This window comes from Phyllopteryx taeniolatus, chromosome 15, assembly GCF_024500385.1.
Source record: "Phyllopteryx taeniolatus isolate TA_2022b chromosome 15, UOR_Ptae_1.2, whole genome shotgun sequence".
NCBI lineage: Eukaryota > Metazoa > Chordata > Actinopteri > Syngnathiformes > Syngnathidae > Phyllopteryx > Phyllopteryx taeniolatus.
The window spans coordinates 19,710,671-19,738,154 of NC_084516.1; the positions used below are offsets into that span (position 1 = coordinate 19,710,671).

Sequence of the window (27,484 nt, forward strand, 5' to 3'; positions counted from 1 at the left end):
CATTTTTGTATTTAGCTATATTTAAGAGCAATGTCAATGTTCAAAATGCATCATGTCTTACAACAGGATCAAATAGAGATGGTTCTTGGAGAGCTAAGTACTTCCTAGGTGCTATTTGGTGTGAAAACTTTGAGAACTACTCCTGGACTGAATCCCAATATATATATATATATATGCACACGTGGACAAGATTGTTGGTTCATTCCGTTAAAGAAAGGAAAACCCCACAACGGCCACGGAAACAAAAAGTAAAAATAAAACTGCTGTCAAAAGACGTATTCATTTAAGAATACGACAATTATTGCGGTCGTAGTTTGCAGCGGTATCAAACTGTTGTTATTTATACTTTGGCACTTCTATTGGATCTCATTACATTCTGCAGTATCTATCTCAAATATAACTGTAGTGCTTTTATTATCCATCACAGTCACAGGAAACAATGGCAAAGGGCCTATTTTCTCACCTTCAAAAATACAACGAATCAAATATTACAACCGTCCTTCTTTGAAGATCCACTCCTGCCGCATTAGGGTTCTTTCTTGCGAGGCTCTGAGGCTTTGCTGAGGTTTCCGGCCTCATGCTTCAGGACACTCAGCAGAGACTGGGAACTCTCCAAGATCTGTGGGTGAAGAGCGGGAAATGACATCAGGTGTGAATGAATGAAGTGGACCGTTTCACTTTTGTACTAAACACAGTACGCGTAGCATAGCATGTGTTGTGTTATGTTGACATTTACTGCTTTATACTGCAGCAAAGTCATGCTCCTTGGAAAGATGAAATATTTACAAAAATGTGAGAGGTGAGATCATCTAGAATGCAGCTGTGCTGTTCTCAAGCGTGGTTACTGGGTGAGTTCAGACAGTCCAGTGGTTGTTTCATTTCTGAGTGTGAGCGACGGATGCGCACCTTGGTGTATGCAGCCTCAGTCTCTGCGATGGTGCGGTCGAAGGTGGCGCGCGCAGCCATTCTTTGTGCCAGGCTTTCGTTGACCTTGCTCAGCTTTCCAGAGAACACACGGATGTCGTGCTGCAGTCGTTCCTTCTCCTCTTCCTCCAGCTTGATCTGACGGTTTAACTCTTCCCGCTTGGAGCACAGGTCCTCAATACCTGAAGGGGAACCGAAAACAATTATCGATGCAAGTATAAGTCGACTGCACCTTCAAGTACGTCAACATAAAGGACCTACAGCATCCTGGTGGCCTATATTTCACTAACAAGTTCTCCTTATGTCATTTTTGCTCAAGGAAATACAACTGGCAGTCATTTCCAACAATATCAATCCATTAAGGAGCAATCGGATTTATATTAATCCCGCTAATTAAACCTGCTTACCTCGCGCCTTCCTTCTGCAACGAAGCATTACAGGGATCGATTAAAAAAAAAAAAAAAAAAAAACAAGCCTACTCAAATGTATCAAATGCTGCATTCCAAAAATTGAGAAGTCAGATTTATCCCACTTGGATTGTACCTCAAAGCGTTCCAGGTGAATGTGCCTTTTTTTTTTTTTTTTTTTTTTTACAGCATTATAGAGGTGCTTTAAGCTCGACATTTTGCATAGGTTACCTGAAGATATCTCCACATGTGAACAAATAGAACAGAATTATAGTGAGGTGGCACGATGTGTTGCGCTTAGCCCATCTGCATCTCACAGCCTGCACCATCAGACAAAAAGGTCGTAAAAAGCGCATACACAGGACAGGTACATTTTTGCTCGTCTGCTCCCCTGTATCCAGCTGGAAGATCTTCTCTTCCAGAGAGAGAAAAGAAAAAGGGCACAGATTGCTGAGGTCAAAGCACAATTCGAATTGATATTAAGTTGATAGTAGTCAAAAGTGAGTTGTTGTTGTTGTTGTTTTTTCCATCCCTACGAAGGTATAACCACAGATGGCAATTGAGGTTGTTCTTTAAAAAAAAAAAAAAAAATCAAATAAAAAATGAAAAGAATAAGCACCCAATTACAAGTCAACGTCTCATGCTGTGCAACTGCGATCAAATAACACTGTTGTACGCTGGTCTCCATTTAATACATGATCGACGTTATACAGCACATCCAGATTCAGTCAACTGAGTATGATGAGTGGTAAATGTATTTAAAAAAAAAAAAAAAAAACAACATCTGCATGGCCAAGAACGACAATCCAATCCACGATCACTCACAATTGACGAGCTCATTATTGTAATTCTGCAATGCAACCGCTTGTTGGCTCATGGTGGAGATGTCACGTCGATGAGCGAAACGCGGATCATGCGTGCCTCTTCTTTTGTCGCGCACGTAAATCATCATCATCATCGTCGTCGTCTTGTCTTTCATGTGACAATTCAAAGGGTGACGCGCACAGCGGCTTGACTGCTGTTCTTTCCAAATCAGCGCCTACCAACATCTGCACAAAACGAGCTGTAAAATCAATTCGATTCGATTCAATTCGACTCAGGTATTCGTTGAATAATGTGCATGTCCACTGCACACGACTGTTTCTAATATGCTGGGAACGAAATCTTTTCCATTGGATGCGGCAACTCATTTCCCGTGGCTGAAGGCTGGTCTATTTGTTGCTGAATGACGTTGCCATTGCGCGATGATGTCATCGGCCAATTACGTACAACAACGGTAACGCAACCTTTTACAGGAAGGACGGCCTCCAAAAATACTTTCCTCTCCAAATACTTAACATCATGGGGAAATGAGTGAGTCACTTTTCCAAAGTGGCTAAACATTTCCACTAAATTCTTAAAAGTGGCTACATTTCTGGTCAGGGTTTCATTTCTTTTTGAATGACTTGTTTTATTTAAAAAAAACAAATTTAAATGGAAGGTTACCACAATTTTGCCTGTGCAGAGAAAAGAACACTGCATCTACTGTGCAACATGGCGGAGTCTGAGTTATGGGGCTACTTTACTCCATCCGGCACAGGATGGGAATTGTACAATGTAATATTATTAAGACTAGCAAAGCATTTTAGTGTGAAATCAGTTTTCCAGTATAGTTTGGTTTTAGCGAGAGGCCATGGATCTTCTAACACAGGAGTGTCAGACGTACAGCCCGAGGGCCAGAACCAGCCTATCAGGCGGTCAAATCCGGCACGTGGGGAAGATTTTGGAAAAGTGCAAAACTTCAGAACACATTAAGTGCAATTTTTAAAAGAAATAACTGTTGTTGCTAATTTTGTCTATTGGAGGTCGCACTAACGACAACGTAAATGAGACAAGTGGCACGCAAGTCTCACTGAGGCCACCACACGGCATCAAATAGCTTTAAGATTTTTTGGGAAACAATAAACTTGCTAAAATTCTACTTTGGGACTTAAAGGCTCATGCTGTCCCTGGTTGAGAGTTAAAGAAATCATCTGGCTGAAGTGATTGCCTCAAAAGTTTGTTCAACAAAATTAAAGGGGGGCCAACATTTTTGTTCAGGTCAGTTTATTAATTGGTTTTTTTTTATAAAGAATTTCGTTGGACCACAAAAGAAAGCAATGCCTGATTTTCATTAGCATTTTTATTCTATGAATTTTAACTTGAGACACTGCTGCTGTTTTAACAGTTTGTTTAAATTGTTTGATTTGTATCCGTGTACTGCACTTTCTTCCAGCTGTGGTTGATTTTTTTAAAGTGCATTATAAAGTCAAATTTGGGGGAAAAAAAATCAAACCTGAATCCTTGCTGAGAGTGAAAACCACAGTACTTGGTGTGATGCAACTCATCAAGACAAAATTATGTTAATGAAAAACATGATACGTCCAGCAAAAAGTCAGGAGCATTGGGAGGTATTCAGTATTTATTGGTGCAAAAACTCAAATCAATCCAAATGGTCAAAATCTTAAAAACAGTTCCTTCCTTGTGCAGTCTTCTGCACGTTAGTGCTCTTTCCTCCGAGGTGCTGAGGTTTTATTGAAATTGACTGCCTGCTGCTTCAGGACACTCAGTAAAGACTGGGAACTCTCCAAGATCTGCGGGAGGAGAGCAAGAAATAACATGGATCCTAATAATATAGATGAAAGGCTGGATGCACAGCTGAATCTCTGGTGAGTACGATGTCTTTTATTTCAAATTGTTCGTTTTTGGATGAATGTTGATGTGCCACTGTCGCATGCTGTTACACACACGGACAGGATTGTCACTGAAATGAATTGAAAACTGACAAAAGTTTATAACAAAAAAAAAAAACATCTACTGAAAATTAACCGATGAAAATCAGAAATTGCCTTGGAATTGTCATTCAAGAGAATCATTTAAAAGAAAACCAACTAATGAAACAGGCCTGGACAAAAATCATGGTACCCTATATTAAAAATGTATGATATCAATGAGATTTCTGCACCTCTCATCAGGTATTTAGGCACAGACTGCTCCAGTTGTCTAAGGTTTGAATGGTTGTTTGTTTACATGTGCCCTGCGACTGGCTGGCGACCAGTTCAGGGTGTACCGCGCCTCTCGCCCAGAGTCGGCTGAGTTAGGCGTCAGCACGCCCCCGACCCTAGCGTGGAAAAAGCGATACGGGAAATGGCTGGATGCTTTTGGTTGGAAGGCCTATGACCTGCGACCAAGCCTTCTCACGCTAGGTAGCCTATTTCTCAACAGAATGCCTTGATAGTCTTGAGATGTCATCGTACCCTGCACAGATTCAAGATACCTTGTGCCAGAGGTAGCCTAACATAAAGGAACCTCAGATGTTTCACAGCAGAGTCAGTGTTCTTTTCTTACGACACTTGTCAACACAAGAATTGATGTGCCTTGGCAAAAAAAGCTCCTGTTTTGTCTCATCTGAAGCTTTGCGGCAAATTCCAGTTTTGCTTTAAGATTTCCTTCCAACAGTGGTGTCCTCCTCGGCTCCAACAAACAGATGGTGCGATCTGACAATGATGTACCTTGACCTTGGAGTTCACCTTTAATTTATTTGTAGGTTATTCTGGGCTCTTTGGTTACCAATCTCTTTTCCCCTTGCAGCCACACTCCTATAGCCCTTAAACTTCTGAATAATACTGCATGTACAACTGTGGTCACAGGAACATCAAGCTTCTCGGAGGTGGTCTTTTACCTCTAACATGCTTGTCTACAATTGTCTCTTTTGCTTTCTGTGGTCCATGTTCAATGTGGTACACACTGTCACCAAACAGAACAGTGATTACTTCTCACCATATAAATACGCAGACTGGCTTTATTTTTCCTTTATGTTGAAGACACCTGTGATGCCAATTAGAGCACACACTTTAGTTTAACATGTGCATATGGCTAATTGTTTTTCAATCTTTTCCAGGGGTACCATCATTTTTGTCATGGCTAGTTGTTTTTTTCCCTCCTCTTTTTAATGATTCTGTTGAACCATTCAAAAGTCCGATTTTCAGTCAATGTTATGTATTATTACTTTTGTCAATTACAAGTTAATTTCAGTAACCATTGGGAATTTTTCTTACATTAACCGAGAGGTACTGTCCGAGTGTGTATATTGCGTGTGTTCTAAACCGCTCAATAAGCAGTTTAGTTTATATATTAAAAAAAAAATAAAAAATGAATAGATGTTTAAAGTCGTGAGGTGTCCCTTATTACCCTAAGGTTAGTTAGCATACTATAGCTCTGTAATTCAAGACAGGTATTCTGGTCTTTTCCCTCCATTTTCAACCACACCTCAAAATTTGAAGAAAATATAAGAAGCGAAGGGAAAATTCCGGGTGGATTTTACATGGCATCGGCCCAGCATAAGATAGGTGTCACTTGAAATGTACATGTATCTCGTAAATAAATATGAGAGAGTAAAAAGTCATTGAGTGAATGAAGAGTATAAAAGTCTGGAAACAATGATATTCAACTAATGAGATCTAACACCTTGGTGTATGCAGCCTCAGTCTCTGCGATGGTACGGTTGATTGTGTCGTATGCAGCCATTTTTTGTGCCAGGCTTTCATTAACTCTGCTCAGCTTCTCCGAGAGGCTGCGGATGTCATGCTGGAGTCGTTCCTTCTCCTCTTCCTCCAACTTGATCTGACAGCTCAACTCGTCCCGCTTGGAAAAAAGGTCATCAAAACCTGAGGAGGGCAAAGGAGGAAAACAAATAATAATAATACATATAGTTGTGTCTGGACAGCCTCGAACAGAGGTTGCATGTTTGTCAACTTCAAACTAGCAACACCTGGTTTGTTCTAGTCTGGTTGTACCCTAATTACATCCTGGATCCAGATATCAAGTAACTTGACCTCTCTGTACGGCTATTTAGACAACAAAACACATTACAATCTGAAATGATGCAATTTTACAAAATACATGCATCTACCCATGTTAAACAGGGTAACTGATATTGAATTTAGATTCATGCCAAGAGTAACATTTAGAAGGCATTTATTAACCCTCTTTGACAAAACCGCTTCAGATTATACCCAAAGCACAAATTTCAAATAAGACAAAATAACTGTAAAATATAGCGATGCATTTTAGGATTTCAAATATGATAAGTGGTTGGTGTTAGTCGGCTAGGTGAAGAATGTCAAAGTGGCCCTTGCATGCTTTAATGTTTTTTCTGTATGCAGCACCTACGAGAAAAAAGTTTGGACAACGCTGCTTTAGATCTTTACAGCACGATGGCCTTCATAATAGTCACGTTAGTTTACATAGTGTAGCAATGAGATGCAATAGTGAAATGAACAATATAGCGGCTACATTAGTCATGTTTGTTAGACACGTTGGACATTTCAGTATCATCTTTTAATAGTTGTGGTCTAGTGCCTAAGAACTAAACGACACCATAATATGTGCATGCATCACCGTATTTTACAAAACCATCGTGATGGTCAAATTTAAAAAAATAAATAAAAATAAAAATTAGAAATAAAACACTTACACTTGACGAGCTCATTATTGTAGGTCTGCAGAGCAGCAGCTTGTTGGCTCATGTTGGAGTCAGCGGACAACCGATGTTAACAAAGTTCTCTTAAACTGCAAACTTCAAAACCAAAGTGCGCGGCGGAGTTCCGCCTAACCGACGATTTTTCTCACGCAGCACAGGCAAACAATGAGCCAAATACGTGACTTTATTAAAAAAAAAAAAAAAAAAAGAAGAATAAGAATAATAATAAAAATATTCTGCTTCAGCTTGTCTGACGGAGAATTGACATTACTCACTTGACGAACGTTTTGTTGTAGTACTCTTCCTTTCTAGCTGGTTGCTACTTCCTCTTCTTCTTCGTCGTCGTCTTCGTCGTCTTCTTCTTCGTCTTCTTCTTCGTCTTCTTCGCCGTCTTGTTCTTCGCCGTCTTCTTCTTCGTCGTCTTCTTCTTCATGGTTTAACGGCAGTTGCCCAGTGTTTCAATACATTTCCGCCACCCATTGACTTGGAATGGTAACTAATATGGTTTCTAGGCTGCATAAATATGATTTTCCCCACAAATAGGATTTTTCTATGGATTTGATCTTTTGCGTGTTTTCTCAAGATTATTCTTGTGTGAATATCTCTCCTGTATTCATTACACAGTACACCGTACTTTCTACATTTCATGAGTGTACGCTCTTCCTGTGAGGAGTTTGCATGTTCCACCCGCACTTGTTTTTCCCCCCCTGGGTACTCTAGCTTCCTCCCACATTCCGAAATCATGCTTCTTAGGTCCATTGAAGACTAAATCACTAACTGTCATTTGTCAGCCTTAGGGCCTAGGAACTAGATCCAGCCGCCATATCATTTCATGTAGCCCACTCAAGCAAATAGTGTGTCTAATTTATTCATCGTTATATATTGATTTGTTCTTTTCATTTTGGCAGGAAATCTTTACCAAAATTTGAACCCATCCATCCATTTTCTACCGCTTATCCGGGTCGGGTCGCAGGGGCAGTAGTGACTCCCCCTTCTGCATTGACCTTTCACGAACAGGACGTGAAACATCTCTTTAAACAACAAAAGATGAACAAAACGGCAGGCCCGGACAGTGTGTCCCCATCCTGCCTGAAAGTCTGCGTGGACCAGCTGGCTCCAGTTTTCACACAGATTTTCAATAGATCTTTGGAACTGTGCGAAGTCCCATCCTACCTCAAACGCTCAACCATCATCCCAGTCCCCAAGAAACCTACAATTTCAGGACTGAATGACTACAGATCTGCTGCCCTGACATCTCTGGTCATGAAGTCCTTTGAACGCCTCGCGCAGGACCACCTCAAGAGCATCACAGGGCCCCCGCTGGACCTCCTGCACTTTGCCAATCGAGCAAATAGGTCTGTGGATGACACAGTCGACATGGGACTGGACTTCATCCTGGAACACCTCGACGGCGCAGGGACCTAGGCTGGGATCCTGTTTGTGAACTTCAGCTCTGAGTTCAACACCATCATCCCCAGACTCCTCTCCTCTAAGCTTCTCCAGCCCCAGGGTCTTGCCTGACATCTGCCAGTGGATTTATACCTTCCTGAAGGGCAGGACACAGCAGGTGGGGGACAGCACCTCATCCAAATGCATCATCAGCACCGGGGGCTCCCCAAGGATGTGTCCTCTCTCCACTACTCTTCTCTCTCTACACGAACGAATGCACCTCAACGCACTCAGCTGTCAAACTCCTGAAGCTTGTAGATCACACCACGCTCATCGGCCTCATCAAAAGTCTGACTCTGAAAATGTATCGGCATTACCACATTACTGGTAATCTTTCATTGCTCAGTGACTCTCCGTACTGTGCTTTTATGTCGCAAAAGTATTTTCTTTCTAATGGCTGTTGTCTGTTGTCGTACTAGAGCGGCTCCAACTACCGGAGACAAATTCCTTGTGTGTTTTTGACAGACTTGGCAAACAAAGATGATTCTGATTCTGATTATAGTATCTCAGGACCTGAAGTGGGAGTGTACTTTCTGCGGCCTCTGAGGAAGCACAGCCTGCCACAGGAAAAGTTGAGGCAGTTCTACAGAGCACTTATTGGATCAGTCCTGTGTCCATCCATCATAGTCTGCTTTGGTACTGCCACAAAGAAGGACAAAATCAGACTGTAACGGACAGTCAAGACTGCTGAAAAAATGATTGGTACCCACCTACCCAGTCTTGAGGACTTGACAATGGCACGTCAAATCCTTGGAAACCTCCACGTCCTGGTCACCACTTATTCCAGCTCCTTTCCTCAGGTAAGCTAAAACCAGCAGACATTCCAATAGCTTCTTCCCTCTTGGCATTAACCTCAAGCAGTTGACTTACAATTTCATTCTAACATGCTGCCTATTTTGCACGTCTGTTGAGGCACTTGTACATTATTTGTGCACTCACTGTTTTATCACGCCGCACTGTTTGTATACTGCTGTTGATTACTACTGGCCACTCACGTGTTTGAGAACTCTGCACCATTTCCACATTCGTCACTGTACCAGATCATTGCACTATTAGGCACTTTAAATTGCGTTAAATTGCTTGACGACTGCATCATTGCACAACGCCATTATATCAGCATCCCCACACTAGTGGTACAGTTTAATTGCTCAATGACTCTCCATACTTGGGTTTTTTATGCCCTAAATGTATATTTTGGCATAGGTGGTTTGTTTAATAAATAAAATACATAAGAAAATACAGGGTTCCCTCGCCACTTCGCGCTTCACGTTTTGCGGCTTCAGTGCTTCGCGGGTTTTTCCAAAATATTCATTAAAAAAAAAAAACCCAAAAAACAGCCATATCGGAAGCCATATTGCGGAAAGACGCGTTGTTTCATGTTGATGCGCGTGAGAGAAGGTTTCCCTGCCCGCCAAACAAAGAGATGAGTTGACTCAGAGGCTTTGTACATGCCTGTACTGTATGGCTACTCATACAAGGCGCGTGATTGGTTCCCGGCGCGACATTGACCACGAGTGAGAGCACGAGTGGATTTATCCCGTGAGCTGATTGGCTGCGCATCATCGCAACCTCACCCAGCATCTCCCCTTGTTGTGTCTCGCCAGTCTCGTCAACGCTGTTGTGTTCGGAGTAACTTTTTTTGTTTAAGCAATCATTTTTTGGATTAGTTAAGCAAGCCCTTACAATGCCGCCGAAGCGCTGTGCCCCTGCGAAAGCTTCCTCCGGGGCGCCCAAGAGGAACAAAAACATGATGACCATCAGCGAAAAAGTGAAACTTTTAGATTTGACCAAAGAGGGCAGAAGTTATGCATCTGTGTGGCACGCCATTATGGCGTGAATTAATCTACAGTGCGGTACATCAAGAAAGAGGAAGCAAACATCCGCAAAACTGCTTCAATAACCTTCAATAAGGAAGCGAAACGTGTGGTAACTCCGCACAATAAGAGAATTGTGAAAATGGAAGCTGGAGGCATTGTGGATTGCTGATTGTAGGGAAAAGACAGTGAGTTTGGACACTAATATGATCAGGACAAAAGCCAAACCTCCGCCACCAACACAAGCCTCTTCGCCTCTCTCAGAAGGCAATGTTGATGAATGTTAATTACTGTATAATAAATGCAAATCCTACTTTGTTTTTTTTCACCTTTCGCGGGGGGTTCTGGTCCCCATTAACCGTGAAAAACGAGGGAACACTGTAATCATGCAATGACCGAAGGCTGGGCACAGAGAAAACCAAGTGGGAAACGCCATCTCAGGGAGCAGACATCAGACCGCAGCCATGGGACACCGGCACGGGGCTGCAGTGTAGTACCTGTAGGGGGAGCCACTTATGGTGACTGAGGACCCCATGAGGCAGGACCATGGCCACGGTCAACCACATCTCCCAGTGCAGAGGGCTCTCTCTGAGGAAACACTGAAAGATAATAAAATCATCATAAACCTACTTAAAAAACATACCGTATTTTCACGACCATAAGGCGCACTTAAAAGTCTTACATTTTCTCCAAAATGGACGGGGCGCCTTATAATGCGGCGCGCCTTATGTGGGCACAGAGTTTAAAGATCTGTAAATGTTGTTGTGGGACTTCGATGACCGTTCCGCTTGACTGACTGGGAGCATTTCCTGCCGACATGCTGCTTATATAGAGGAAGGCGGACGTGACTGAGGACAGCATGCGGACGTAAAGGGGGAAGGGTGCGTGTGAAGTAGGACGCTATACCCAGTAGGTATATAGTATGTGCATTGTGCAAAACAACATCGGTTTGGCTAAGGACCCCCAATAATGGCGCCTACGAAGAGACACGCTTACGAAGCACAGTTTAAACTGCAAGCTATCAGTTACGCGGAGGAACATGGGAATCGAGCAGTCGCGAGAGAATTCAAGATCAACGAATCCATGGTTCGCAAGTGGAGGCAGCAGGAAAACAACTCAAGAAGACAAAGTTGAGATTCCGCGGAAACAAGGCGAGGTGGCCCGAGTTGGAAGACCAACTCGAGCAATGGATTCATGAGCAAAGAACAGCCGGGAGAAGCGTCTCTACAGTCACCGTTCGACTGAGGGCAATAACGCTTGCAGAAGAAATGAAAATCAAACATTTTCAAGGAGGTCCGTCTTGGTGCTTTCGTTTTATGAAACAGCGCCATCTATTCATCCGGGCAAGGACTACCGTGGCGCAGCAACTTCCGGCGGATTACAAGGAAAAGATGGCCATCTTCCGCTCCTACCGCAGTAAAAAGATTGCCGACAAACACATCACCAACATGGACAAGGTGCCGCTCACTTTCGACATCCCGGTGAACCACACTGTAGAGAAGCAGCAGACCGGCACGGTAGCGATAGCAACAACGGGGTGTATGTTTTTCATGTATGCTACCGTATGTTTTAAGCTAGCGTATGTTTTACCATGCCTGTGCCCAATAATACGGTGCGCCTCATATATATGTGTCAAATACAGAAATAGACCCCGTAACTGAGACTGCGCCTTTTAATACGGTGCGCCTTATGGTCGCGAAAATACGGTATATAAAACCAAACGTTCGATAAAAACGCAAGACTGGAAAAGATAAAATATGATAGATAATACTAAAACATTAAGAATAAAACAAAGGGTAAAAGGAAATGCAACAGTTCTAATGTACATGAAAAGGGAAATTAAATATTAGTTAAAAGCTAAGTTAAAAAGGTGGGTCTTGAGCCTGTTCACAAAAACATGAATGTTCTCTGCGGCCCTGAGGGGCTCTGGCAGGTTGTTCCACAGACGGGAGCCGTAAAACTGGAACAATGCCTCACCATCAGTGTGTGTCTTGACGTTTGGAAGAATTAAAAGGCCAGTGTTGGAGGACCTCAGCACCCGTGAGGGTTCATTGGGTGAAAGGAATCTGAGCGATAAGAAGGCAAAAGACCATTATGACACTTAAAAACCAGCAAAAGAACCTTAAAATTGATCCTGAAACACACAGGGAGCCAATGCAGCAATTTTGGTGTAATGTGCTCCTGCATTTGTTTACATCTGTACTTGGGTATTTATTTTTCTGATTATGTTTTACTGTGCCGGCACGGTGGGTAACTGGTAAGCACATCTGCTACACAGTTCTGGGGACCGGGGTTCAAATCCCAGCCCCGCCTGTGTGGAGTTTGCATGTTCTCCCGTTGTCTGCGGGTTTTTTCTCCTGTTTCCTCCCACATCCAAAAAACAGGCTTGGTAGGTTGATTGACGACTCTAAATTGCCCGTAGGTGTGATTGGGAGTTCGAGTGGTTGTTTGTTTCTATGTGGCCTGCAATTGGCAGGCGACCGGTTCAGGGTGTACCCCGCCTCCCGCCCGAAGATAGCTGGGATAGGCTCCGGCAGCCCGCGACCCTAGTGAGGATAAGCGGTAAAGAAAATGGATGGATGGAGGGATGTTTTACCGTGCGGTACAGTAAACAACTGGTTAGCAAATCTGCTTCACAGTTCTGAGGACCCGAGTTCAATTCTTTTTTTGTTCTGGTGCTGGTGCTGCTTTTCTTGACACTTTTTCTGCTGTGCAGTTGGAACTGTGAAGTGCACAGTTTTTGTGTTTGCACTGCCTAGTATGTAGCACACATGCTTTTTGTCTGGTTCCACTTGTTTTCGGATGAGGAGATAAACATTTGTTGTCATGTTTGTTGAGAACTAACCAACCATCACATTTCCACATAGTTTAGCAGTGCAAAACAACTGTTGTACTTTTGTCCGAGGCACGCTTGCCAGTAGGGTCACACTCATACAAAAACTGAAGTAGTTCCAAAAGCCAGATCTGAAGGATAGTGGAGGAGCTTTGATTTCAGGTACATTTAAGGAATTAACCATGTTCCAACGGCTAGCTTTGCATGAAGCTTCTGTCTCAGCAGATACATGTATTATACCACTAATACTGTGTGTGTGTGTGTGTGTGTGTGTGTATAAACTGTATATAGTATATACAGTATAGATAGATACATATTTGTGCATAGGTAGAAAGATGGCTAGATAGATGACAAATCAATAAATAGATATTTGTGAATATTGATTTTTCTTATCAATCTGTTGGTGCATCTGTATATTTGTTATATGTTGTTATTTGCTGTATTGTGTATCTTGTTTTTAGATAGATAGATAGATAGATAGATAGATAGATAGATAGATAGATAGATAGACAGACTCAGGTGTGATATTGCACCTCTTGGAGGGAAGGAAAAAAAAAAAAATCTCGCTACGTGACGTCAGGGCTCATGGGCGGAGTTTAGGTCCAGGCACCATGGCTTCGGTAGAGACCGAGGTGAGTGAGTGAACCTTATCGCCTGCAAGCTAATTTCACTTTTCGCTCCTTTCCCTGTTTCCAACAATGTATTACTCCGTCGTTAGCGGAGGCTGCGTGGCAAAGCGGGATCATTGTCTTCATGTAGGCGTCGGTTTGTTGTCCATTTCCCGCTGCCAGCTTCTGCTCTCCTGCTTTTGTGCTTACCGGAGGGCAGCTGAACGTGTAGGAAGATGCTGCGCCCCGGAACCTGAATGCTGCGTGCAGGCGCGTTTTATGCTAAGCCCCCTGTCTTCTTCATACATGGTCCATGTCCGAGGCAGTATCTTGCGCCTGTCTGCGTTAAGCCTTCAAAATAAACTAAAACTGGATTGCTACTCGCCCACTTAAGCCAACGTCGTTCATGTTTAGGCTGTGTTGAATTTTGCCGGTCTGTGGTGGCTAATTGCATACTGCTGTTTAGCTTTTTGCTAGTTAGCAGACTGTGCACAAATACCAGCAAAGCGACGTATATAACGACTCTGTTGGTTAGCATCCTCTTCAAATGACAATGAAGTGTAATTACGTTTTGAATTTTGGAAGAATATAATGCAGTGTTGGGCTAAGTTAGTCTGTATGTCATGTACAGCACTATGCTAGCTACATAAACACTGAAGGCAACGTTGGCTGATCAGCTTCCACTGTAAACACATGGCAAGGGCTCATCTTGTTCTTTTCTCCATATATTCAACAAGCATCGCCACATTTGTTCATCTTGAAGTACAGTATGCTCCTGCTCTACGTCGGACTTTGTTCGGCGTGTTATTGTCATGGCTTTATATCTTTGCTAAGCACTCCGAGTTAACTCGGATATAACAAGACACGCTGATTCTACTATGACATAATCAGCAAAATGTCCAGTATCACGTGTGAGCACGCCACAGTAAGTACATTCATCCTTGTGAGCGTTCGTGCATTTTGCTTTTCTTTTGGGCCTTGACGTGCTATGGTGCACGGCAGGGGTCGCTCAAAATGCGTTGTGATGGCATCGCCTGATTGAGGCGACTGAGAAGGTGTAGACTTCCATCTGTTGATGTTCATAGTTTTGTCTTGTGAAACACACTGATGATAATCGATAGCCTTCTATGAACGACAAGCATTATCCAATACTCAAACTTTTTTTGTATTCAAAAAAAAAAATATATACATGTCACCAGTGGTGGGTTGTGCATTTGCCTTTAGTGAGAATATACTTGACGTCACAACTACGGAAATCATCAATACTTTACAAAAACACAATATAACAACAAGCAACTGTGCCACATGTGTCATCTGGAGCAGTTCAGAATCAATATTTATATAATAACTTAACCAAAACATACTCATATGTTTATTAGATGTATGAATGTGTGCAGATCGCTTCAGACGTGTTTTGCTAGTCAAACTTGGCTTGCTCAGACCAACCAATCAAAGGACTGAAAAAGGTCCATACATAGTCTGAAGTTCGACTCAGACTATGAGGGTGCCACATGGGAAGTATATCAAAAATTGTAAGTAACATGCCAGTTAAGTCAGTCAGAACTGAACCGAACGGCATGTTGAAAATGGATGACATTGGAAAAAAGTCAGGACGTCACACTTTAGAGCAGTCAATGGTTTGTTGCCATCCTTAATGGCAACTGACATATTTGGAGAATAAAAACTCGAACATTTGAAAGAAGTCCAAGTGGATTTAAAATAAATAGCATTACAATTTCTTTCTAAATGCTATAAATATGGAGTAGTCACATAGATGAAATGATATGAAAACGATAGAAGTCATGAAATTGATCAGATTCAGCAATATTGTGATACCACCTGTGTGGAGTTTGCATGTTCTCCCCGTACCTGTGTGGGTTTTCTCCGGGCACTCCAGTTTCCTCTTACATCCCAAAAACATGCATGCAGGTTAATTGAAGACTCTAAATTGCCCGTAGGTGTGAATGTGAGTGCGGTTGGTTGTTTGTTTGTATGTGCAACCAGTTCAGGGTGTACCCCGCCTCCTGCCCGATGATAGCTGGGATAGGCTCCAGCACTCCCGCGACCCTTGTGAGGAGAAGCGGCTCAGAAAATGGATGGATGGATGGATGAAACTAATACCAGAGCTGCCAAATGTCACGGGACGTCCGTATTTTGTTACGGAAATCACTGAGCATTGACTCGTTACAGCCGTCACACTGATTCTTCCGGATATTTGAAAACATTTTTTTTAAAATCCAGCGTCTGATGTGACCGGCGCGTCCACATTGAACAGCTGCTTGCTTGGTGCATGCTATTTTATTACGCTTTCATGACTTGGCAACATTAAAACCATCGTGGTCGAAGTCAAAGTGTGGTCAAAGCTAAAGTTCTCTTTGCGTCGAGTGTCGACGCATTGTAAGGAACTGATCGGTACTTCGCGGCACGGTGACCTTCTGGTTAGAGCGTCTGCGTCACAGTTCTGAGGACTGGAGTTCAATCCCCGGCCCCGCCTGTGTGGAGTTTGCATGTTTTCCCCGTACCTGCGTGGGTTTTCTCCGGGCACTCCGGTTTCCTCCCACATCCCAAAAACATGCATGTTAGGTTAATTGAAGACTCTAAATAGCCCGTAGGTGTGAATGTGAATGTGAGTGCGAATGGTTGTTTGTTTATATGTGCCCTGCGATTGGCTGGCAACCAGTTAAGGGTGTACCCCGCCTCCTGCCCGATGATAGCTGGGATAGGCTCCAGCGCTCCCGCGACTCTTGTGAGGAGAAGCGGCTCAGATAATGGATGGATGGATGAGCAGTACTTCCATGTTAGCGAATAAGCTACACTTCTTACCATACGTTTTACAAAAGTGTCATGAAGGTCGGACGAGGAGTGGATAGGCGAAGACGATGTCAAAGCCATGCTAATTGCTCAGCTATCGTTACAAGCAGTCGCAAAACAGATTTGGTGAAACAATACACTTGTCACATAGGTCTGGCTGGAGCTGCATTTTCATGGAGAGTAACCAACTTTGAGCCACAAAATAACAGGACAATTAATGCATGTTTAGAGATATCAAAATAAAATAATACACGTCCACACAGGCCGCTGCGTCTAAACCGGAAATGAATTAGTACGTCACTGCACACATCACTTCAGAACGTGGGTAGGTTAAAAGTATATTACTAATAAATATTTGTCATATAAGCTAAGACAACCTTTATTAGTTCCACAAAGCGGAAATTTGCATCGTTTCAGTGGATATAGGAAATATAAATGTAATATAAATAGCATGCAAGAGAAGACGTAATTTCCTTACATGTACTTCTTGTACGCATATAAGAAGCACATAGCACAAAATGGAAACCAAAACTATTGTCCATACATAAACCAGCCATTACAGTCTATCATTCCTATTTGTTTGTTTGCAAAATAGAGTGCTTAGTTTTCATTTTGACGTCGAGAGCTAATTAATCTGCTTTAATAGACTTGCGTTTTTTTGTTACCAGTGTTGAAAACAGAATTGGCAAAGGTGATTTTATCCATAGACACGGTTATTTTTTATGATGAAACGTCAAAATCTCATATACTGGTACTTTGATTCAGGCTCCAACTGTGTCCACTATTACAAGGTTGATGTAATAAAAACAATAATAGGAAAAAATTTGAAGCCATAATTAATTAATGATTATGACTGTTGCACAGAAATGTTCATGGAAAAATGTTGAAAATATGGAAATTCAGACAAATTTGGACAAATTGTTCTGGAAGTGCGGCACGGTGAACGACTGGGTAGAGCGTCTGCCTCACAGTTCTGAGGAACTGGGTTCAATCCCCGGCCCCGTCTGTATGGACTTTGCATGTTCTCCCCGTGCGTGCGTGGGTTTTCTCCGGGCACTCCGGTTTACTCCCACATGCCAAAAACATGCATGGTAGGTTAATTGAAGACTCTAAATTGTCCATAGGTGTGAATGTGAGTGCGGTTGGTTGTTTGTTTGTATGTGCCCTGTGATTGGCTGGCAACCAGTTCAGGGTGTACCCCGCCTCCTGCCCGAAGGAGACTGATTTGTCCAGCAAGAGACAAAAAAGAGGGAGTTTGCAGTTTTCAAAGTGCTAGCAAGATTCAAATGTACTGCAATTTCTTGTGTATAATGTGCACCCATGTATAATACGCACCCCCAAGGTTGACCTCAAAATTCTGGAAAATCATCCTACCTATGTATAAGGCATTTTTATAATGCATGATTTTGCTTCTACACATATGATCAAAACATGAAGTATGATCTGTATTTTGCTAGTTTTTTTCAAAGAATTATTCGGAAGTTAAGCACTTTATTTGAACACGTAATACTTTTGTTTTTAATTTACATGCTCTTATTTTGAAATTCACAGCCCTACTTTTATTTAGTAAATTAGAAAACACACATCTGTGCTCATATCTTTGATTACCCAGACAGAATTGGATTTGGAAGAAGAAGAAGAAGAAGAAGAATCACTTTTTATTGTCATGCACACGAAATTTGTTCTCTGCATTTAACCCATCACAGTGAGGACATACACATATTAGTGGAACACACTGGAGCAGGGGGCAGCTGAAGCGCCCGGGGAGCATTTCAGGGTATCAGTGTCTCGTTCAAGGACACCACAGCGTGGGTCCGGGGGATGTTGGCGGATGGTCCAGTCGGGGTCTTGAACTCAGGTGGCAGGCGATGATCTTAACCATTGGGCCACGGCTACCCAGATGGGTACAATGCTTTAAAGAAAACACGAAGGACCTGGCGAAGCACATTCATCTTTCCGTTCCGCTCATCCTCACTCGGGTCGCGGGCGTGCTGGAGCCCATCCCAGCTATCTCCGGGCGAGAAGGGGGGTGCACCCTGAACTGGTTGCCAGCCAATCGCAGGGTACATATAAACAAACAACCATTTGCACTCACAGCCAGGGATTTTCTAGCAATTTCACTGATTTTCCAAGCCCCACAGAATATTATGTACGATGACGATGTAAACACTAAAACCACCAAATGAAAGATAAGACTCTCTTCTTTCTCAGAAAAAAAGTTTGTCTCTAGCTTATACCGTTCTTTCGTAATCAGCAGTCAAATATAGGCTACTTTCAGCCAAATTTGTTTCTGGGAGAAAAAAAACGGAGAAAACAGCCTTTTTGTGAAAGCAGACACATCAAGCAGAACAATGACTTTGACACCAATGTTTTTTTTCTTTAGTGAAAATCTCAAACATCTGAACATAAAACAACACTAAGAAAGTACTTTTGACAGAAAAATAATTTATTTACAAGTGTAACAAGGTACAGAATTTACATTAGACAAAAATGCATAAACAAATGGGCCTCCCACACTTGCACTTTTTTTCTCCAAATTCTCCTCCTCTACCGTTTGCTCAATAGTCCAGGTTTTTATTACCTTGCGCATAAAATCTAGCAAAGTTTTATCCACATCTTTTTCTTCTGTTGGCAGTGAATGGGATCTTGTGTGGTTGTCATTCTCCTTGAAATCAGTCACTACATCTGCTCAAAGCACAACCTGTGCAGTTTAGAAATATAACTATTACTATAAAAATACATTGCTGAAAAAAAAAATACAAAGCTTTCAATTACCTTTTTTTGTCTGCACTACGTACTGGAATGGGAGTCGAACGTTTAGTGGATGCATAACCTGTAAGTTTTAAAAAATACATTACGAGAGAATTCTTTTTATTGATGACGTGTTTTGCAAGGGTTAAAAAAAAAAGAACACACATTACTTTTCTTCTTCACAATCCTAAAATACGCTCGACTCATGGGTGTTGAATTCCTGCAAGATGAACGAAATGGAAAATTAAAATCAATACTGGCAACAGATGTTTCATTGTAATGTGAAATCATGGGACTAAATTATGTTTTTATGTAGCAAGGATTGAAGAAGCGTGTTTGCTTACTAAATGTAGCTAAGGCGAGCTGCAAACGAGTTACCTTCGTCTTCGCCTTTGTCGGACTTCGTCGATCTTCATTGGAGGACGCTCGTCTGGCTATCCAAAAGGGAGTTCAGTATCTGACGATTCCGGATCCCATTTATTCAAATCCTGGTCTGTAAACGATCAGCCACCGAGCGGCCGAAAGCATCGCGCCATATGTATGGGCCGGCATTTTGCTAGATAGCTTGGGAACAAAGCGATCGGCTCGGAGCGTTATCCTTTATTCCCCACATGATCTAAGGCATCATTCCTGTCGGTCACAGGAATATTTTTCTTGCCTTGGCGCAAGAAATTTCTAGTACCGAAAGCAATTTTTTTTATTTTTGTTTTTTTAAAGATTTTTTTCATTTTGTCTTATCTCTTTTCCGCCATTATGTTTGTCTCATCTCATTGTCTCTTGTACCCCGCCGGCCCTCACCCTCCTTCTTCTTCCTCTGAGGGAGGGACATTCACCCCAAGGCATTGTTGCCCTCTACAGGGTCCCAATCCTCATTGCAGTTATCCAGAGGCTTGACGATAACACATATACTGCACAAGACCCTCCCCCACCCATCCCCGTTAAAAACCGGCATTGACGTCTTTCGACGGCATTGGCAGGGAATGAGTGAAACACCCCACCTCGCGTCTGTGATCACCAAAGCCACCCCTTTTACTGCTACAAATGTGCATATTCATAAACAAGCTGATCTTAGCCACGGCTGCTACGTTGTTAGCATGACTTACTCATATTTGAGTGTTGCAAAATAGTAAAAAACAGGTTTGATGTTGTATTTTTGGGAATTTACAATCAATTAATCGAAATAAATTTACTTGTCGAGCAGAAACGTTAATAATTCTGTGTGGGGCCAGAGAAGGATGATTTTTTTTAAAAAATATCATTTTAATAATATTTTCCGTTGAACATATATGACAAAAAAAGTTTTTTTTTTAAACTGCAAACACAACCTGTAATGTTAGGTGTTATTAATTGATGAATGAAATAATAAATAATACATTTGGGTTTAAGGCAACATCTTTGTTGGTGATTTGCTGTATGAGTCCAAGAACAAAGAAGTCCAGTTATCTTCATTTCAACCTTAATGGAGTACCTTGACATGCTTAGTAATTTTGTGTCAAGAGTTCGAACAGTGTCGCCTCACAGTTCTGAGGACCGGGGTTCAAATCCCGGCCTCACCTGTGTGGAGTTTGCATGTTTTCTCCTTGACTGCATGGGTTTTCTCCGGGCACTCCTGTTTCCTCCCACATCCCAAAACATGCATGGTAGGTTGATTGAAGACTCTAAATTGCACTTAGGTGCGAATGTGTGCGCGAATTGTTGTTTGTTTATATGTGCCCTGCGATTGGCTGGCGACCAGTTCAGGGTGTACCCCGCCTCTCGCCCGAAGATAGCTGGGATAGGCTCTAGCACGCCCGGGACCCTTGTGAGGATAAAGCGGTGCAGAAAATTGCTGGATGGATGGACTGACTTACTTACTTATTTACTTATTTAAAAAAGAGAGACTCCAGACTTCCGCATGCAGTACCACAGTTCCTCTCTGGGTACTCTGTCATAGGCTTTCTCTAGATCTACAAAGACACAATGTAGCTCCTTCTGACCTTCTCTGTACTTTTCCATCAACATCCTCAAGGCAAATAATGCATCTGTGGTACTCTTTCTAGGCATGAAACCATACTGTTGCTCGCAAATACTCACTTCTGTCCTGAGTCTAGCCTCCACTACTCTTTCCCATAACTTCATTGTGTGGCTCATCAACTTTATTCCTCGATAGTTCCCACAGCTCTGCACATCACCCTTGTTCTTAAAAATGGGCACCAGCACACTTTTCCTCCATTCCTCAGGCATCTTCTCACGCGCTAGAATTCTATTGAACAAGATGTTCAAAAACTCCACAGCCACCTTTCCTAGATGCTTCCATACCGCCACAGGAATGTCATCAGGACTGACTGCCTTTCCATTTTTCATCCTCTTTAATGCCTTTCTAACTTCCCCCTTACTAATCATTGCCACTTCCTGGTCCACCACACTTGCCTCTTCTACTCTCCCTTCTCTCTCATTTTCCTCATTCATCAACTCCTTCTCACCCTAACCTGCTGCACATCCTTCCCATCTCTATCCCTCTGTCTGGCCAACCTGTATAGATCCTTTTCTCCTTCTTTAGTATCCAACCTGGCATACATGTCATCATATAGCTCTTGTTTGACCTTTGCCACCTCTACCTTTGCCCTATGTCGCATCTCAATGTATTCCTTTCGCCTATGCTCAGTCCTCTCAGTGTCCCACTTCTTCTTAGCTAACCTTTTTCCTTGTATGATTTCCTGTACTGTGAGGTTCCACCACCAAGTCTCCTTCACTCCTTTCCTGACAGAAGATACACCAGGTACTCTCCTGCCTGCCTCTCTGATCACCTTGGCTGCTGTGGTCCAGTCTTCTGGAAGCTCCTCCCGTCCGCCGAGAGCATGTCTCACCTCTTCCCGAAAAGCTGCACAACACTTCTGTCTCAGCTTCCACCACATGGTTCTCTGCTCTGCCTTTGTCTTCCTAATCTTCCTCTCCACCGCCAGAGTCATTTTACACACCACCATCCTATGCTGTCTAACCACACTCTCCCCTACCACTACCTTACAGTCGGTAACCTCCTTCAGATTACATCGTCTGCACAAGATGTAATCCACCTGCGTGCTTCTACCTCCGCTCTTGTAGGTCACCCTATGTTCGTGCCTCTTCTGGAAAAGTGTTCACTACAGCCATTTGCATCCTTTTTGCAAAGTCTACCACCATCTGTCCCTCCAAGTTCCTTTCCTGGATGCCGTACTTACCCATCACTTCTTCATCACCCCCATTTCCTTCACCAACATGTCCATTACAATCTGCACCAATCACGACTCTCTCTCTGTCTGGGATGCTCAGAACTACTTTGTCGAGCTCCTTCCAGAATTTCTCGTTCATCTCTCGGTCACATCTTACCTGTGGGCATAGCCACTAATCGCATTATACGTAACACCCTCAATTTCAAGTTTCAGCCTCATCGCTCGATCTGATACTCTTTTCACCTCCAAGACATTCTTAGCCAACTCTTCTTTTAAAATAACCCGCCTCCATTTCTCTTCCCATCTACACCATGGTAAAACAATTTAAATCCTGCCCCTAAACTTCTAGCCTTACTGGCTTTCCACCTGGTCTCCTGGACACACAATATATCAACCTTTCTCCTAATCATCATGTCAACCAACTCCCGAGATTTTCCTGTCAAAGTCCCCACATTCAGTTCTAGGCTCTGTGCTTTCCTCTTTTTCTGCCGAAGAACCCGCTTTCCACCTCTTCTTCTTCTTCGACTTCGACCCACAGTAGCTGAATTTCCAACGGCGCCCTGCAGGTTTATGGTGCCGGTGGCGGACTTTGTTAACCCGGGCCACGACCGTTCCGCTATGGAATTCTTTGGATGAACGCTCATATTTGTTTGGCAAAGTTTTAAGCCGGATGCCCTTCCTGACGCAACCCTCTGCATTTATCCGGGCTTGGACCGGCCTACAGTTTGCATTGACTTGTGCCTCCCACAGGGCTGCTTTACGTGGTTTCTTCTACTAAAGTTGTAATACGCATTAGTCTCACCTTCTGGAGTGGAGTGGAGTGGAATATTATCCAGTGGAATGTACAGCCTTTTTAATGTATAGCTGGGCTCTGCTTAAAACTTCACATCATGCCTCTCCTGTCTTCCCTGATACAAAGCTTTTTTTTTTGGGTGTGTGTGTGTGTGTGTGTGTGTGTCCTGTTCGGCTGTTAGGTCAAGCAGAAAGGAGGATATGTATCCCTTTTATGCCGGAACCTCTGTAGCAGACATCCTATATTGCTACTCTTACGTTTAAGCAACATTTTTTGCTCATCAGATCAGCCAGTGTCGTATTTGTTGCACTGGTCTTTTGTATTTTCACGTTGAGGTGCTGCAGGTCGTGGCCCTGGTTGTGGTCCCAGTGGAATCGCGAAGCACACATGACATCGGTGACAAGAGCTGATCCGCTAGTATATCTTGTATTAATTAGGAAACGCGCCTACAATTATCTAATTAGTTTACGCATGTTAATGTTAAATGTATTACGCGACTGAGCTATGTTAGGAATTATGTCACAACACAGAATGAACTAACTTCAAATTCAGAAATGGACAAAAACCGAAAAATATTGTACTTAATATTTTCCTGGAGGATGCATTTGTGATTTCCCTTTGAAGTTGGTCATACTGAAAAATGATTTTAGTCAATTATTTTCCAGAATGAGAGTGCTTAAAGAGGGGGATGCTATTCATGTGGCACAGCTCGAAGCAGGCATCAGGTGCAGGTGGAGATGGGCTTGGCTCAAGTTGGAGGCCAAAACAAAAAAGCAAAGAAATGAGGCAAATTTAATTTGAATCTTAAATTTGTACATCAACATGTACTTGAGCGGTGTAAATAAATGTTTTTCTGCATGAAGAAAATTTGTTGATTTTGTCTTATTGTACTCTTCAGAGTCTTCCAGATTGCTTAATTTAAATGATCTGTGGGAGACCGGGGGATACCCCCCAGACCTCCCCTACAATGTTTTTTTTTTTTTTTTTGGTCACCTTTTTCATGCCTTTGGTGTTTGCATGTCTGGTTAAGAGCAGAATTCATGGCTCCATCAATCACAGCAAGTTGTCCAGGTCCTGAAGGACCAAAGCAGACCAAGGCCATCACACCACCACCACCACGTTTGACTGTTGGTTTGATGTTCTTTTTCTGAAATGCTGTGCTATATTTATGCCAGAAGACACACACCTTCCAAAAAGCTCAACTTTTATCTCGTTAGTCCATATAATATTCTCCCAAAAGTTCAGATGCCTTTTTTGCAAAAATAAGATAAGCCATGATGTGCTTATTTTGTGAGCAGTGGTTTGACTCCAGTTTGCGCTAGCTGTACAGCCATGTGGTTCCCATAATTCGTTGCGACTTGCAAATCTGACTCATTACAGTAATAAAGACAATCTTTGTTGTTAATGTGTGTTTATGTTACCAGTAGCACTATGTTATTTATGGCACTATGTCATTTTAAACCGTGAGTGTAGGGTGTGTTTAATAAAGTGACCTCCCAGTCAATTTAACTGGATATTCAGCAATGCTTTGAGGCATTGCTTGTTAATAGTAAATAATTCTTTACTCAGATGCGTACACACTTGCATGCGTTGGCCGTCAGTGTTTAACATATGATAAGTTATGCGTGTGATGTTATTTCGGTAGTTTTATTTCATTGAAAAAGGTTTTTCGGTCTGTAACCAAAAGTACCTTTGGCCGCGGAAATTTCGGTGCATCACTCGTCTCACAAATGTACTGTCGTTTGAGTGAAGGCAAAGGTCTGCATCCCCACAAAATGGTCTTGTTAGGAAGTTGTCTGCTGTACAACTTAATTTCGGCTGTGTCTTGTTGCTTGCTGCTTTCAGTTGCCTTATGCTTATTCATTTCGGCTGTGTCATGTTGCTTGCTGCTTTCAGTTGCCTTATGCTTATTATGAATTCAAGACTGTCCTTGAACGCTCTAGTGTAGATTCAATGTGCTTTTGTGAGCTTTGAGATTCAATAAAATGTTTTTCCCCCCCTTGTGAGACAGAGTATCGCTACCATAACACACCATAATAAATATATTTTAGGATTAAAATGTTGGTTATATAGGATACAGCCATAGCACAATCACAGTATAAAAACACACAATGACAGAATATAGCAATTCTTTCAGAAAGATTCTAAGACGTTCTTGTGACTCATCCACAGATGGATGTCTGTCCTGATCAGTGTTTTCAATGAAATGTTTTGGTCTAAAAGAAATGAGCATTTTCTGTGGAGACCTCTGAAGACTAGGACCAACAGAGGGAGCCACCATGTCACATTGCCGCCGAGGTGAATGTGCATGTGGAGAAAGAAAGGAGGAAGAGGAACAATCTGTTCGCTTGCTCACAATTTCTCTTTTTCTTTCTCACTCTCTATCCCTCAACCTTGCTCTCTCTTGCCTTCTTGGCTCCCTGTTCTCAGTGGAGGCCATGAGAAGAAAGCAGGTATGATGCTTCATGGAGGCACACAAGGCAAAAGACACGCTTGCTAGCTTTCTGCTCTTTGTAATTGGTTGGTTGTGAATAGTCTAAGGAGATTCATAGTTTTGCTTCATTATTCCTTTGAGCCACGTACTTACTGTTCAAACCAGAATCCATTGGTTTGAAGTTGAACTGCTGCTGTTTTTGTGTCGAGATGGTCTCTGCAAAGTGTTCTTTTTAATACATTTACTGCTGCTATTTATTCCTATTTCATAAAATCTTTGACATGACCTCATTCTCGAGTCTTAAGGAGCAGTCGGTATTTTGGCAGTAGGGCTGCTGTTTCTAAGTCAGATGTGAGGCTGCACCTTTTGGATCCTGTTATTGGAAAACAGCAGTTTGTGGTTTCAAACTCCACCTCTTTGCTCAGCACAATCGCCGCATTGAAAATGTGACGTCATATCACTACCCTGTTTGTCATTTTTGTCTTCCCGCATCCCAAGGGTTGATGGGTCTATACAATGAAGTAACCTAATTGAACATACAACAGCAGAGAGATTCATCGTCAATCTGTCAACATATTAGGTTCAGATTTAAAAGGGTCTTCCATTTTCAACAGCTGCTCTTCTATCTGTCTAAATAAATCCTAAAGATAATTTGATCTATATGGAAAAAGACCATTCTGTTAAGCAATTTTATATATGACTGTTAGTGATAAAGAAGGATGTACCGAACTGGAGTCCTTATAAAGTAACTGGTCATGTTAAGACCAGGATGGCTCTGACCCATATTTTATTCATTTTCTAATTGCATTCATGAGCATTCTACAGTTTAGGGGAATAGTAACATATTTAAATGTGCAAATAACATAATTGGTACTGTTTTCCTTGCATTGTTTCTGTTTTGTTCCATCTCATCATGCCCTTAAAACAAGTGTAACAAAGCAATCTTAGAAAATATATATTACTTTTTGGCTTCGTACTGTATTCAGTGGGTCGTAGTTGACTGTTTTGGATGGTCAGGAATGCAGCTTTGGATTTGTTTGGCTGAATGCAATTCAAGGGTTTTGCTCATTGTTTCATCTCAGTGTGATAGTGAGGTTGCTGTTGTCAGTGGCTGTCAAGCTGTTAAGGTAGTTCTGTCTGAGCAATAGATCAAACATCGGTTCACGTTTTAGCCATGTAATTATCAGGGGGTTGCATCTGGGTTTTTTTTTTGGTCTATAAAATCTCCCTTGTTAGTCTAAACTTTTCAACCATTTATTCTGGTGTATCAGAAACTGTAGAATTCATAAATATTTCCTTTTTTCATGTTACATGTTTCATGTCATTTTTTTTACATTTTTGGTCTTTGGCTGGTGTTTGAAACTTCATTAAGGAGCCTCCATAAAGGCAGGTATTGGCTTCCAGACCCCTATGTTCCCCATCTAATGAAAAACTGCTGCAATGGCGGCATTGTGTCGGGAAAACAATCCAGTTGCGAAATGGCGGAGATCTGCAGACAGCCTTCTCTGCCTCCCTTCCCCCTTCATCCCTCCTGATATAGCAGTTGTTCAACTGTCCACCACTAGGGGGAGGGAAGAGCAGAAAGTCTTTCATAACTGGATGTCCTCCATCTATGGAAATAATGAACTGAAGGATTCTTACTTCATTTACCTACATAATGTGACCAGGTTCTTTCAGATCCTTGACCTTAGACGATTGTCTCAGACTAGATGTTCTTTGGGAGACACACAAGGTCTAGCTCTCAGGTCTGACCTAGTTGCTGTCTGACATAGTGCTTTCTCATCCTTGGCTCAGAGACTCATTGGAGTATGGTTTTGTAAATCTTTGCTGAAGTGTTATTTAAGTTGGTTTATAGTTGTATGCAGTTGTTAAGAAAATCTGAGTCTGACTCAATTTTACTAGATCAGTCATTAAATATAGATTTCAGTTGTAACCGCTGCATTTCTATTGATTGCAGGTCATTTTATTGGAC

The 27,484-nt window shown here is 42.3% G+C and overlaps 3 protein-coding genes across 11 annotated transcripts in view; 1 reads left to right on the forward strand and 2 right to left on the reverse strand.

The window, feature by feature from the left end:
• Window positions 1-386: 386 nt before the first annotated feature.
• LOC133489956 (microtubule nucleation factor SSNA1-like) lies at window positions 387-2,587 on the reverse strand. Its single transcript, XM_061799326.1, has 3 exons — window positions 2,157-2,587; window positions 907-1,106; window positions 387-619 (listed from the first exon to the last, which is right to left on the reverse strand). Exons 1-3 carry the CDS (start codon window positions 2,308-2,310, stop codon window positions 527-529), a joined length of 447 nt encoding a protein of 148 aa, XP_061655310.1. The 5' UTR covers window positions 2,311-2,587; the 3' UTR covers window positions 387-526.
• A 1,164-nt stretch (window positions 2,588-3,751) lies between these two features.
• LOC133489958 (microtubule nucleation factor SSNA1-like) lies at window positions 3,752-7,256 on the reverse strand. Of its 2 annotated transcripts, XM_061799329.1 has the most exons (4): window positions 7,107-7,256; window positions 6,826-7,013; window positions 5,817-6,016; window positions 3,752-3,943 (listed from the first exon to the last, which is right to left on the reverse strand). In XM_061799329.1, exons 2-4 carry the CDS (start codon window positions 6,875-6,877, stop codon window positions 3,851-3,853), a joined length of 345 nt encoding a protein of 114 aa, XP_061655313.1. In that variant the 5' UTR covers window positions 6,878-7,013; window positions 7,107-7,256; the 3' UTR covers window positions 3,752-3,850. The 2 variants fall into 2 exon arrangements, with proteins under 2 accessions (XP_061655313.1, XP_061655315.1); XM_061799331.1 differs by lacking the exon at window positions 7,107-7,256 and having other exon boundaries at window positions 6,826-7,100.
• Window positions 7,257-13,482: 6,226 nt separating this feature from the next.
• The window catches only part of ehmt1b (euchromatic histone-lysine N-methyltransferase 1b), a 66,993-nt gene continuing 52,991 nt past the window's right edge, over window positions 13,483-27,484 (forward strand). For 6 of the 8 annotated variants that reach the window (XR_009792062.1, XM_061799309.1, XM_061799313.1 and 3 more), the window contains exon 1: window positions 25,343-25,531. Coding sequence is in view for 7 of the 8 variants with exons in the window: in XM_061799309.1 (XP_061655293.1) it covers window positions 25,358-25,531 (174 nt within the window). In the remaining variant the exon portion in view is untranslated. Of the gene's footprint in view, window positions 13,560-25,342; window positions 25,532-27,484 lie in introns of those variants that run through there. The other 2 variants (XM_061799315.1, XM_061799314.1) reach the window with 2 other exon arrangements.